At 61.8% G+C, this 14,310-nt stretch overlaps 1 protein-coding gene across 1 annotated transcript in view; it reads right to left on the reverse strand.

Annotated features, from left to right (window-relative positions):
* The window catches only part of GNG4 (G protein subunit gamma 4), a 31,018-nt gene that overhangs the window by 13,934 nt on the left and 2,774 nt on the right, over positions 1-14,310 (reverse strand). Inside the window, exons 2-4 of the mRNA XM_015596228.2 lie at positions 12,274-12,543; positions 7,559-7,667; positions 3,916-4,023 (exon numbers count right to left, since the gene is read on the reverse strand). Coding sequence (XP_015451714.1) covers positions 3,916-4,014 — 99 coding nt within the window. The 5' untranslated portion in view covers positions 4,015-4,023; positions 7,559-7,667; positions 12,274-12,543. The remainder of the gene's footprint in view (positions 1-3,915; positions 4,024-7,558; positions 7,668-12,273; positions 12,544-14,310) is intronic.

A 14,310-nucleotide genomic window follows, 5' to 3' on the forward strand; every position in this document is an offset into this window, starting at 1 on the left:
TGCCACAGGCTTATGTGCCTATCTGACTCGCTCTCATGTTTATGGTTTAAAAAAATCTAAACAGAATAAGTAGAGCGTATGTATCTCGAAGACTTGTAAATTCAATTTTTGTGTCCTTGTATACCTTGTCTAAAATAGTTTTTGAACACGTGTTGTCTTTTCTTTTAAGCACCAAATTATAAAACCTCAGTGTCAAAGAGGAAGTGGGAATGTTCCTTTTTTTCCTAATGCTGTTTCCCTTTTTCAAATGATGTTCTGCACACCTTCCCTGTCGTGGAGAAGGACTGGGAATGACCGTCTTCATCTGTCACGGTGTCATCTCCTTTCGTTTACGTCGGTGCCTTTCTGCAACAGTCCTCCGTCTCGACGTCCATGGTGGCTGTCCCTTGGGACCTCTCCTTCGGCACAGCCATCGCCTGCCATTCGTTTCTGCCCTCACTCCTTACTGGTCCCCGGGCTAATACAGAACGGGTTGCTCTCTCAGTCAGCAATCAGCAGGTAAGGCTTGTGCTGACACCATCTTCGCCCCATGGCAGCCCTCCGAGGGACTGTCCACACACGCCACGGCGGTGTGAGTGGCCCGCCACAGGCCGTGCTGCACACGAGGGAGACTGGCCATATGTTGCTTGGCCAATTTTCCTGGCAAGTCTGTCTGTTTCCTGGTCCCCGGCTGAGGGCTCCTGGTTTGCTCAAGGTTATCCGCCCCCTTCCAGAGCTCACGTGGGCTTGGCCCGATGGCAGCAATTCCCCTGTCCTCTGGGGCGGCAGAACCAGGCACCCTGAGGGGCGCCTAATGGAGAGGCAGCTCCCAGAAGCGCTGCTCTGACCTCTGTGCCCCGCTGTGGGATGGCATCTCTTCAGCCGATGCCCCTCTGCTGGCACAGGCCAGCTCTGGAGACCCCCTCTGCCTCCCCCGCCTCTTCCTTCTCCCCCCATCTCCCCTCCCCTTCATTCGTCCTTTTGCTGCTGGCCGCCTGCCGTGTATTTTCCACTGGGTGCAAGGCACAGGGTCACTGGGCATCAGGAAGCTTGCGTGCGGTCGGATGGTAAAGAGGCTCTCTCGAGTTCCTTTTTGGCGTTTTGCTGTTTTGATACTGAAGAACGCTTCTGCTTGCTGCGGCCTGCCTAGTCTATGGGATGGGGGAGGGGTGGTCACTCAGGATGGGAGCCCCGCACAGGCTCTGCTGGCCTGGCCACCAGGCTGCTTCCTTGGGGCTTCTGGAGCCTGGTCACAGGGCATCACGCTGCTGGAGGCCTGGGGAGAGTGAGTGCTCTGGGGACTCCGACGCTGGCCAGGAACGGGAGTGTGGCCTTCCCAAAACAGCAGCCCGCCCACCGGTGACCCGGGTCAGCCTCGGCAAAATGGGGTGGTGGACGATGGCTGGCGGGAACCTCACGGGGACCCCTCGCGGGCCCGGCATCCATCGCAGGTGGCGGGGCGGGGTGCTAGGCCATGGGCCATTTGCGGAGGACCCCGCGGGAGGCCGCTCCATCACGGACAGGCACCGGCCACTGCGAGACCACCCCCGCCTGAGCCTCCAGCTGTGCTCAGCTCGTGTCCAGCGTGATCGCTTGGCAGAGTCTCCTGTTTGTGATCGATGCCACACGCGTACTCTCCAGGTAGAATTTTACATTGCTTGGGTCTCTCATGAGTGAGAAGAAGAATAAGGCCATGGGTGCTCAAATGGGGACCGACCTGCAATACCATCCTTCTGTGCTCTTTACTTCCTTCTTAGGATCCCGGGTGTTATTTTACAAGTCTTTGCTTTCGCAGGGCAGTTCCTGGGGTCGCTCTGCCCCGGAAGCCCTGTGTCAGCTCTTCCCGGACAAAGGTGCCAGCTCTGGCCGGAACCGACGTGGCCATCACTGGCCGGCTCCCGGTCTGGGAGGCCCTCTGAGGGACCTCGTCGCCATTTCCACAACAGTCACCGCTGGGACCGCCTACCCCGCTGGAAACCATCCGAGTGACAGACCCGACTGGCTTAGCACATCTCTTTCTTCCAGAGACGGTGCATGCGCCTTGCGTGCCTTGCAGAGCCCTTCACCTGGGGGCACATCTGGTCCCGACACTGAATCCGCGGGGTGGCCGTCACAGGCGAGGATCCGTTATTACAGCATTCGTCTTCCTTGCCAAAGCAGAGCCTGCACACGATGACCACCCCATTGTCACGGCCGGTGCCCACCGCTCTCCCGGTCCTCCGGCCCCGGGGCTGGACAGTCGGTTCTAATTTCCCGGTCCCCGGCGTCACCCACATTTACCCTCCGAGTTCTGCCGAATTCCCTGTGCGTCTGCCCGTCGGACCCCGCCCTTCGCTCTGCTCCACGCACCTGCTGGCCTCTCCCGCAGCTTCTGCAGCTCCTCTCACGGCCTGGGCCTCACGCTTGCGTGTTCTGGGCGCCTGTGCGCATGGCCGCCCCCCGGTTTTTTGTCCCGTCCAGCTGCTCGACGCGAGCCAAGCCGTGAGCAGCTCGCGCCGCCCGGCCTTCCCTTCCTTCTCCTGCGAGGCCACCTCAGCACCAGCTCGCAGCTCAGCCCCAGGCAGGACGGTCCCTTTGTGTCCCTGTCCACGCCCACGCCTACGCAGAGCCGGCTCCGGATGCTTCTCAGGAGAGCGGCTCTCACCACAGGCCAGGCGTCTGTCCCGTCTGCGAGCCACCGGGCACTCACTCCAAAGTCCCTCTCCCCCTGCTTTGGAATGACTTGGCTCCTTGCTCCCCAGTCCTGCCTGGAGCAAGGACTGCTGTTCACCTGGCCGTGGCTCCCTGTGTGTGGGGTGCAGGTCCGCTGTACCACCTGTGTCACGCCATATTCCTTCCTCACTCCTCCACGGTCGTGTCACTTTCCATGCAGGGTTCCTGCTTCCTGAGATCGTGTGTGACCAGGGGAAAGGTGTGACCATCCTAGGCAGGGGCCCCGGGGAGGTGACGGGAGTCTGGGGGGCGGGGCTGCTCACTCTCACCACAGGTCTGTCCCGTCTGCGAGCCACTGGGTGCTCACTCCAAAGTCCCTCTCTCCCTGCTTTGGAACGACTTGGCTCCCCCGTCCTGCCTGGAGCAAGGACTGCTGTCCGCCTGGCCGTGGCTCCCTGTGTGTGGGGTGCAGGTCCGCTGTACCACCTGTGTCACGCCATATTCCTTCCTGACTCCTCCACGGTCATGTCACTTTCCATGCAGGGTTCCTGCTTCCTGAGATCGTGTGTGACCAGGGGAAAGGTGTGACCATCCTAGGCAGGGGCCCCGGGGAGGTGACGGGAGTCTGGGGGGCGGGGCTGCTCACTCGGCCAACGGAAGGCCTGGGGGTTGGAGCCCCAGATGCCTGGGCGAGCCCCCTCGTGGTGTGTCCCCTCAGACCACAGGCTCAGCGGATTTGGGTTTCCTGCTGTGACATTCCCAACGAGGCTCCAACCCTATTACAGTCAATGAACCTAAACAGCATTCCAGAGCCTCCTGCTTGCTTAAGAGGCACCTGGAAATGAGGTGGCTTCGTCTCGCTTCAGTGCTCCCAGCAAGAGGGGATCTCTGCTCGACGGAGACGGAGATGAGCGTGGTGGGGGGCGCCTGGCACCTGCCTTCGCTTCCCCCAGAGCAGCATCTGACAAGCAGGGCGCAGGGCTCAGCCCCACCCCCGGCAGTAAAGCCACCGGGTCAGGCAGGAAACGATGGCGGGTTTTGTTGTTAACCTCTTTCTCGCTTACGGGCCTGGCAACGAGGTAAACGGGGCCGCGAAGGCACGAGACCCCTACGGAGCTCACGCACCGAGCACCCGTCCTGTTTGGACCTGCGGGCACACTCAGAGCCCTGGAGCAAGCGCTCGCTTGTACATGTCACAGCGCCAAGGGCGGCGGGTGCCCTGCTGGGTGACGTGCTCTCCGGGAGGGCTGTCTCGGTGGAGTGTGGGCAGAGGGGTGTGCCTACCTTCACCCTGTCCATGCAGGCCTCCATCTTCAGCTGCTCCACGGCCTTCCTGGCCTGGGAGATGCTGGTGGTGCTGTTGCTGGACACACCCTCCTTCATCCTGCAGCCCTGGAACAGCGAGCGGAGGGGTTGGGGTGCTGCTTCTCCGGAGGCAAGGCCGAGCCATCCGTGCCCCCTGCCCCCAGCACCGACAGCTTCTCCATCCCGCTGGGGCATGTGGGACCCCCCCCACCCCGGGGGAAGGAGAAGGAGTGTGCCACCAGCCACCAGAGTGCCCATGCTTCTGTTTGGGAAGGCTCAGCCTGGGGAGGGCGGGCAGGAGGTCGCAGAGGCCCCAGGCCACTCCGCTGCCCCCGCGGTCGAGGCCACGAACCGTCCTTCATCGCTCGACGGCACTTTCTTAGGGATCAGTCATTTTCCCACACATCTGTCCGCTCGTTCCTCCAGCAGCTCATGAAATTGGCAAAACGCAGAGACATCGAGCCAGCAGTGCGAGGCCCCGCAGCCAGACGCGGACTCAGCCCGACGCTGGGCTTGGACCGAGCCCAGGGCTGTCCCTGTGGTCTTGTGCAGCCTCGCCAGCCACTGAGGCTTCAGGCACACGTCTCCCGGGGTAAAAACCCTTTACTACGAATGTAAAGCCTGCTGTCATTCCAAAGAGTTTACAGACTTTGTGCTGGGAGTTCATTTTCACACAACAGTGCGCGCGCGCGCGCACACACACACACACACCCCACTCCACCCCACCCCAAGCAGAGATTTGCTTTGTCAGAAGCAACAACTTCTCCTGGACGAGACAGGAAACGATGCCACACAACTGACCAGCCAAAGACGGCCATGCCGCTGACAGGTCCACGAGAAAGCTCAGGCCGCAGAGTAGCTGTCCCATCTAACACAAACGGCTCAGGGGACGTCTAGTCATCCAAGCCCGAGGGTCACATAGGTGACAACGGCTTCCCACGGCACAGAGTGAGGCGTGAGAAGGCTCGGCCAGTGTCTTGCTGGGCAGGACACACTCTGAGTTTTTCCCTCGCACACACCAACCCTCTGGCCCAGACGAGGTGTGATGGCGGCTTCATTTGTCCACAGGCGACTTTTGAAAAATAAGTTTCTCGTTTTCAGACGCAGACCAGGCATCTGAGTCAGAGTCGATCAGGTGCGCGTTCCTGCCTTGGCCGGAGACTTTTCCTCAAGTAGAGAAGGAAAGTCGGGAGGAGCTGGGGGTTTTGAAACCTGGGGGAGCAGCCAGCGACCCCCCACTGCAGAGATGTGCATGCGTGTGCAGGTGTGTGTCCCTGTGTGTGCCCACGTGCCTGTGTGGCACACCCTGAGCCAGTCTGCACGTGTGTGGCTGTCCCTCAGGGGAGGTGTGTGCTATGTGTGTCTGCATCCTCATGTTCACGCGAAAAGGAGACAATCTCGTTCCCAACCGTCCCCAGCCTGACGCATGTGAAAAGGGTCCTAAAACCACTGCCCTGAGCCCCCGGCCCCCACTCCCACCCCCCAGAAGCCACCCTTCTCTTCCCTCCTCACTGGCTCTGGGCTTCAGGAGCTGGGAGCTGGGGCACAGGGATGGCTGAGAAGGCACTGAGCCCCGGAGAGTCACCAGGGAGGAGGGGGCTCTGCGCCGAGTGAGGGCGCGTGGAGCGTGTGCGTGTGCGTGTGCGTGTGCACGTGAGCACGGAGAAGGCAGCACAGCCAGAGCCTCGCCAAACCCCTGGACCTGTGGGGCTGGCCGCGCTCGGAACCCCTGACCCTGCAGAGCTGTCTCCTGCTCTCCCCGGGGGCGTTCGCACCCCCACCCCGCTGAGCAGTAGGGGGCCCGGACGCTCCACACGCGAAGAGGCCCCCGTGGAGCTGCGTTCTCCTCTTGGTGTGGGGGTCCCGTCCTGGTAGGACCCCCATCCCCTCGTCCCCTCCACGTCAGGCCACTTCAGTCCACGGCCATGAGGGCGTCGCCCGCTGTCCCGTCCTGGGACCCTTCCTCATCCAGCCCCGAAGCATCGCTTCGCTCAGGGCAGTGTCCTCAGCCCCTCCCAGCCCGTCGTTCGCACGGGCCACCAGCGTGATGGGTCCCGGCACGGCCGTCACGTTCTCCCGAGACCCGCCTTCCTTCCTTTGTCCCTAAATCCCGACATCGTATCATCCAACTCCGACCTCTGTCCACTCACGCTGAAGGCCGCTGAGCGTGCTGGGGAACCCCAAATGCTGGAGCTGGAGCCATGAGCGCCGCGGTCCAGCCTCGCAGGTCCTCAGAGAGGCCGGGCCATCTCCCCGTCCCGCCACCCTCCCGCCCTCCCGGCTCGGTCTTCAGGTTGTCACCTCCTCACGGTGTCACCCTCTCCTCCGGAGTGCACGACCTCGCTTCCGCTGGACGGAGAGAAGCCCACTCAGGGGGAACCCCCTGAACTCCTGCTCCCCCAGCTCCTGCGTCCACTGTGTCCTCGCTTCCGCTCCTGCGGCCGCTGCTCCTCTGCCCCGGGGCCCGCACTGGCCACCGCAGCTGCCCCCGAGCCCCCATCTTTAGATGCCAGACTCGGTGGTCTCGTCCTGACCTCTGGGGACTGACCTGGGGCAGTCAGGACACTCACGGGGAGACTGAGCTGGAGCCCCGAGCGGGGTGACCCTCGACACTGCGAGGACACACGCCTCACAGTGCGGCCCGTGTGTGTCGGCCACCGGTCACTGCAGGGGGAGGCGCCTCCTTCCCCGAGGCTCGTCCTTCACGTGGGTGACCCGTGGCCCCCCGCGGCTCTGCCCACCACTCGGCCCGCGATCCCCGTGACGCCCGTGTCCCTGATGCCTTCCCCACAGCACTTTCAAGTGTATGTCTGTGTTCTTCACCACCTTAGGACGACCACCGCCAACGAAACAGGACCCCCCCATTTCCACTCTCGCTCAGGCAGGCGAGAGTGGAGACACAGAGAGATGCCATGAGGTCACTGCCGGGGTCACTCTGGGCGCAGGCCGTGCCCTGTGTGCAGGGAGGTGCCTGGCCCCGGAGGAGGGAGTGGTTTTGCCACAAGTAAAGACGAGCGAGCCTCTGGAAGACACGAGCCCACGGAAGCTTCCTGAAGCCTGCCCTCCCCGCCTGGCCCGCCGCCCGAACGACCCCTCCGCCCTTGGGGACCGTCCGGACACCGCGCTCGTCCGTGGACGGGTGGACGTCCCTCTCCGCGTCCGTGTGCGCGTGCGCGTGCGCGTGTGCGTGTGCGTGTGCACCCACCGCATCCCAAGACGACAAAGGAACGGGGACGGATGGAGACGGAGCAGCTCACGGCCCTGCGACCACTGGGCGACTCGCTCGGCCCGCGGCTGCTCGGGAGACGACAGCTCGGGGGACGGGCTCTGTCACCCGCGTCAGACGCACGTGGGGACACGTGCACACAGACCGGCCCACGGCAGGTTCCGGCGGGGGGCGCCCCGTGGTGCGGAACTCAGTAAAGAGTGGGGGGCGGGTGTGCGAAGCGGGCCAGCCCCAGGCCGCTGACCTGACCTGCCTCGGGACACCGCGGTCAGGCCTATGACAACTGCTAAGGGGAGAAAATGCCGGTCTGAGGACCTGGCCCAGCCCCACGTGGGCCCACACGTCGCTGCGGCTAACACCTGGGCAAAAAAAAGACGGGGCCTGTCACTTGCTTACCTGCTGAGGTGGCACTGGACCGGGCCTGGGCAGGGGACAGGCTGGCGGCAGCAGCAGCTGGCAGTCGTCAGACAAGAGGCTGGTTCGGGGCTCCTGCTTTGAGGCTCACCTGAAATCACAACAGGAGTGAGCCGACACATGAAGCAGAAGCCAGGTGGCCCCCGGGTGGCCCGGCCCCACAGCGTCCTCTCCCGACGCCCAGCAGCTGTCCCGGGAAGCCTGGGGACTCTCGCGTCGGAGCACAGGGAGGCGAGGAGCTAAAGGCAGAGAGGGAAGAGCCCAACCCCACGTGGAGCAGAACAGGGCCGTCTTGAGGCCACAGGCCACCAGCCTCCCACACACGCCTTCCCTGGCCCGCACACCTCTGCTGGCCGTCCCAGCTCCGGCCAGACTCCGCCAAATAGAGACAGATGTTCTTATTATGAAAAGATCCGAATTCTACAGGAAAATATGAAGTTAGAATCGCCTTGTAAGTTCATTGTCATCTCCGTAACACGATGAGGATTTCTGCTGATGCCTTTCTCACTTTATTCCGTGAAAACAACACACACAGCAGCTCCAACGATGCTTCAAAACCAGCTTTGCGGAGGACGTTTAGGCCATCGAAGGCGAGAGAATGGGGTAACGGGACTATCTGCTTAGCCCCTTTGGGGCGGTGACAGCCACATCTGCCAAGTCCGTGCACCGGTCAGGCTGCAGTGACCCCACCCTGCTGGGGCAGGTCTCAGTGTCCCTGCAGTGGCCTGGCCACACGCACCTAACAAGACCTGGGGACAGAGGGACGGCGAGGTGACATGCACAGCGGTGGCGTCCGGCAGCACTGGTGCTGTGTTCAGAGGTCATGGAGAACTTGTCACATGGTCCCCAGTCCCAGCCTCCAGAGCCATCTCCATCCTGCCTTGGAGCAAAGCTCCTCCGGCTCCCGCTGATGCTGTGAACCTCCGGTGGCTTCACAGTAAATCTTCCTCCTGCTAAAGACCCCAGAGCGGGCCCGTTTCTTGGAACGCACGTGAAGTGTTCTTAAACTAGGGTTGGGTGGCGACAGCTGCGTTAGGGACTGGCCCCTGCGCACGTCCATCCATCTGCATGGACACTGGTCTGGCCACTAGTCTCTGGTTCTTCCCCCAGGCCAGCAGGGAGTGGCCTTGATCCGCTCTCTGCATGGCTGCGGGGCCGAAGGATGGTTTCTGCACATCTAAGGCCCACTACGCTCAGAAACAGCGAGGAACATAATGTGCACCGTGTGGCAAGGAGCACAGGACGTCCCAGGGACCTGTGGGACCCAGGCGTGAGGGCAGCAGAGAGAACTTAGCCTGTGCCGCTGTCTCCGTCACACCGGGAGCCGCGCCTGCAGCCACCTGTGGCCACGCGGGGCCATGTCGCCGTGCGCGGCCACGTCACCGTGCGCAGGCTCCCACCAGCAGATCTGCAAACCACTGCGGGTCCTCCGCCCGCGCCTGCCTGTGCCCTGAGACAGTGGTGAGTCTCGGCCAAACTACCCCGTGTGCCTCTCACGTCAGAGGCCCGGGGGGTGCAGGCAGCCCCTCCAGCAGGGCGGGGTCCCAGCACGTGAGAGGCGGTGTGTGTACATGCCCTGCCATCTACTTCTGCACTTGGGAGGGGCACCTCTGACCGGGAACCTGGCACCCCATTCCTTGAAAGGGTGTTTTGGGTACTTTCCTTTCCCCTTGAGAAGCAACATAATGCGACACGAAGCGCAGCTGCCACTTCCACCCACGCTGTGTGAGCTTGGGCCCAGTCGTACTCTGGGCCTGAGCTTCTCTCAGGAATGGGGAGAAGGTTCCCGCCTCCCCGCACGTCTGCAAAGGACAGTGGGCGGGGCGCGGATGCTTTGTGGGCGGGGCGAGGACTCCAATGAGCTGGGCGCGGATGCTTTGTGGGCAAGATGCGGATCAAACGTTGGCTAACTGCTCCTTGGAAAACCTCAGCCTGGCCTGCAAAGCACTTGGAATGCAAATTAAGCAGAGGCATTTGGGGTGGTTTCAGGTAATGTGTTTAACATTTTAAAAAGCTTAAACTACTGCCTCCAAATTCCTCTGACCAGTCATCTCAGTCAAAGACGGAGGGATCGGGGTGCTTTATGTATGAGTGACAGAATTAGATCAAACGCAAGGATTATGAGGTAGAAGGAGATGTTCGAAGACAGACTTTTAAAAGCATAAGGATGCCGTGCTAAACCAGCCCAGCCCCTCTTTACTACCTGGCCAGGGGGGCAAAGGTTTGGATCAGCCAGTGGTTCAGTCTGCACCTGGCCCCAGGCATAGCTGGGTAAGCAGGGTCTGGGGAGCGGACCTCTGACCCTGGGGGACACTCACAATTGGCCATGGACTTGAGCAGACCTCCACAAAGGAGCACAGGGAAGTGGCTGCGGGGGCCGCCCCCCCACTGACCGAGAAGGGCCCCCAGGATTCGGGCTCCCGCCTGCATCTTCGTCTTCTGAAGCTCCCGGTCTCCCCGACAGGCTCCAGTGCCCCGAACTTCTGCTTCTCGGTCCCTCACAGGCAGGACAGAAGCAAGAGTGGGCCAGGAGGGGACCCGGAGCCAGATGCCTGAATCCAGAATCCTGGATCTGCAATCACTCGCCATGCGCCTTCGGGCAGATGGCTTAACCTCTCACTTTCTCCAAGTGCAAAATGGGAAGAGAAGCCATCGTATCAGTTTTCTACAGCTGCTGCAACAAATCGCCACAAACATCTTTACAGGGCAGGAACTTAGCTTATGGTTTGGCGGCTCTGGGCCAGCTGGTTCCTTGACTGTTTTAGCTTCCAGCTGCTGCTCGTGTTGCTAGGGGCCCCTCCTGCACCTTCAAAGCCAACAGCCTAGCATCTTCCAATCTCTTTGGCAATGCCGTTCTTCTCTTAGAAGGGCACTTGTGATGACATGGGGCCCACCCGATAATCCAGCATAGTTTTCCCATCTCGAGATTCTGAGAGCAATCACATCTGCATGCTCTTTTGTTCTTTAAGGTGACGTGTTCACGGGTTCCAGGCATGAGGGAGTGGCCATTTTGGGGGCTATTATTTTTTCTACCATAATAGTTATCACAGAATAAATAATACAGTATAAAACACTTAGAGCCTGGCACGGAGCAAGAACTCAATAAATGTCAGCTATTATTTGCTCAAGCGGAAACCCTCGGCCTGGAAAGCCTTCACCACTCCATGGCTCTGCCCCAACGCTTTCCTCTGGCTGAATCCTGAGGCCTCCTTCTGGAAGCTTCCCGGACTGGCTCCACTGCCCTGCTGTGCTCAGGGGGGACCTGTGTTAGCATCATCTGTTCTCCCACTAGATTGTCAGCTCCTCAGCAGCTGGGACCTCGTACTCATCTCCGAGTTCTTAGCCCTGACACACGGCGTGAGAAGGGTTCACGTCTTATTGACGGCTAATGGTCCTTCCTGACTCCACGGCAGGTACAGTGAATGCAGGTCGCGGGGCGCCCTGAACCCCGCGGGGCTGCTGCTACCTGCAGGCGGGGCTGGTAGTGGGGACGTCCATGTTTTGGGATCATTGGCGGAGCAGCTGTTTCCCCATCGAGGAGGTGCCCCCATGAAAAGCGGGGAAGACAGGGCCATGTGTGCTCAGCCTGGAAAGGAGACCTGGGGTCTCGCCAGTGTGCCACCCACTTGGTGACCGGGGGCAGTTGCTGTCTCACAGCTCCACGGGGGCAGGAGGGGCCGATACAGGAAATGGGGGGTGGGGTGTCAGATGCAAGGAAGAAGGACCCAAAGAAACCATTGGGCTCAGTGGTTTGTAAAACAAAACACAGATTCGCAGGCTGTAGCCCAAACCTGCCAAGCCCGAATGTCCAGGGCAGAGGCCAGAAGCAGTAGTTTGAAAAACCACCCAAGTGGTCCTGCTGTGCAGCCAGGTCTGGGAGCCGCTGATGGGGCTGCCTGGGGCTGCAGACAGACTGTGCTACAGATAAACGTTTCCCAAAACAGGTGTGTAAAGCTGGGAGGGACAGCAGCAGTCACTTGGCTCAGAGTCTCTTCCTCTGCCTTGAGTTATGCTACCAAATGCTCTCTGGGGACGTAGCCGTCCTGTCTGCTGGGGGTGTGGCGGGAGGAGGCTGAGGGAAACGGACGCCTGGCCGGGCCGGGCTGAGGAAGGCGGCTGAGCAGAAACAGTCTCCGCCCACCGTGTCAAAACCTGCTTCCCGGTCAGATGGGGTCACTTCGGTCCCCTAACCCTGGGTCAGGACAGCCAGGCCTGTGGTCAGCAGCCGTCTAAAATCTGGAACCTTTCCCCAGCACCCCCACCCCCCTCCTCCTTTTACTCTCCTAAGCACTTACTACCTGTCGAGACGCTTAGTTATTAACCTCCTTATTTAAGTCACTTCTGACCTGCGGTCGTCGAATTGCTGGTCTGAGCCCTCCACAAAAACGCAGCTTCTAAGAGGGCCGAGCGTGTCGCCCTCCTCCGCACTGCCTGCTTCTGGTTCACTGCTGTGTCCCCGGCGCTGCAGACGCACAGTGAGGAAAGCGGCAGAGCGGACAGCGAGGAGCTGGGAGGCGGGGTGGGGCGACCCGCCGTAGTGGTCCAGGGGAGACCGGCCTCCCCGCACCCCCCGTCTGAGTTGCCATGGCTACCACAAAGCAGGGCCTGGACTGGCCCTTCTGCTTTGGGCCACCAGAGCTTAGGGGCAGGCAGAGGGGGATCCCGGGGCTCGGGGACGATGTAAAGCAAAAACTCACCCGCTCCCCGGAGGCTGGCGGACGCCGCCCGGACGTCGGTGGGCAGTGGAGGTGGTGGGAGCAGCCTCAGCCCCGATCCGCAAGTGTCAGGGGGACCGAGGAGCACGAGCAGGAGGCAGAGCCGTGACTGCTGGGGCGCGGGCAGGATGAGTCATCATCGAGCGCGGGTGGAGGGTCTGGGTTTGCTGCTGCTTCGCAGGGACTGGCAGCCGAGCAGCCTCTGGGACTGCGGGCGGGGGTCCCTTCCGAGGGACCTCAACGCATGGCAGCCTACGTGAGAAAGGGCAGGCGTCTTACAGGATCATTTGTTTTGCCCCAAACTTCATGCCTGCTCTTGGGAGCCTCCCTACTGTGTCTGCCACGCCTCGGAGCCCCCAGGCCGGCCAGTCGCCCACCGTGTGGCTTCACCTGGGTGCCGGCGACTCCCCTTCTGCCTCCAGGCGGATTCCTGCTCCACCCAGAGGCCACGACCTCACCTGGCGGGCCGTCCCCCCTCCGAACCCCCCAGCTTGCTCCTCCTCTTCCTTTCACTAGACCTGGTCCCGTTATCAGTCTGTCCGGGGCCCACAGTGGGAACTCTGGGCTCCCCAGACACCTGCCGGTCCCCTCCCCTTCCCTTCCGGCCAGGCAGCAGTGCCACCGACACGAGGGGAGACCGCGGCCCACCCGCCAGCTCTCCCCGCCCGCCCTCTCCTGCCCGCTTCCTGCGACCTGCCCACAGGGCATCGAGGCCACGGCGGGGCCGACACACCCTGCGTCTGCTCACCGGGCCCCTGGGCCCCGCACGCTCAGAACAGACCCTTCCATGTGTCGCTCATGCGTCTTGGCCACCTGGTTCCCTCTGCCTTTTCTGCTCGACCCCCCACCCCCCCAGCTCTAAGCCTTTGCACTTGCTGGCCCCGCTGCTTCGGAAGCCCCTTCTCATTTGTCTGGATTAAAAAATCTTACTCAGCCTTCCAGGGCCCCTGCAGACATGACCTCTGGTGTCAGGCCCGCCTTGTCCCGCTGCCCCCACTGTAAACACGTCTGCCACGGCACCGGTCAGGGGTAGGGAGCTGGTGGACACACGTATTCCCTCCAGACCCCGAGCTCTGTGAAGGGCTCGACTGTCCTATTCACCCTGACGTCGTCGGTGCCTGAAGTACGTGGTGCACAGTTTGCAGGTGCCTGTCACACGTTCCATAATGAATGTCTTAAAACATACGGTTTCCACACAGGCGACTGCAGTTAACGGGCCAGAGAACCAGGCACCGGCCGCCCGCGCCGGGAGGCGGGGTACACGGTGAGGACCCAGAGGCCGGGATGCAAAGCCCACGACAAAGAAAATGTGTTTCTTAACATTGTGCCTGGCTCCCGACCAACGGGCAGTTTATTTCAGACACTGTTTACTGCACCGAATTCTAGCACAAGGAGCGGGCTTGGAGAGACCGGGGGAGTTCGGAGGGATGAGAGCCCCTGGACAGCACAGAGAACCCGGGGCATGGGGGCTGGTTCCCCGGGCGACACGGCGCTTTGTCCCACCTCCTCCTGACGGTCCCGAGGGGCGGGGGCAGGACGGCGGCGGCCGTGGGCACCTTGGCTGCGGTGTAGACAGAGCCCGTTCTCCACGGCCAAGTCCGTGGGGAGAAATGGTGCTGAGACACCAACCCCCAGGGAAGGGGGGGCGGCTGCTCAGAGACAGAGATTAGGGGGTGTGCACGGCGGGGTCTTCCCGGACCCAGAGGTCTAGGCGAGCAGAGACTGCAGAGACCTTGTCCCTGTCAGGTGAAACGCAGCTGCAGGAGAGTTAGTGGAGCTGAGGAAGGGTGATCAGTGGACCCACACTTCGCCTCGTTCTAGAGAGTCTGGAGGCCGACGGCACCATCGGTTGCCCTGTGCCTCTCCCTGGAGGCTCACCGCGTCAGGACAGGACTGTCCACTCGGGCTCGGCGTCCCCGCCCGGCCACGCTCCAGACCCACAGCGCCCTCACGAGTTCAAGCCTGACTGCGCCTTTCCCTCCCCCTCCCCGTAACCTGGCTTTCCCCGTCTGCACCAGC

Source organism: Pteropus alecto, unplaced genomic scaffold, assembly GCF_000325575.1.
Source record: "Pteropus alecto unplaced genomic scaffold, ASM32557v1 scaffold189, whole genome shotgun sequence".
Lineage (NCBI taxonomy): Eukaryota > Metazoa > Chordata > Mammalia > Chiroptera > Pteropodidae > Pteropus > Pteropus alecto.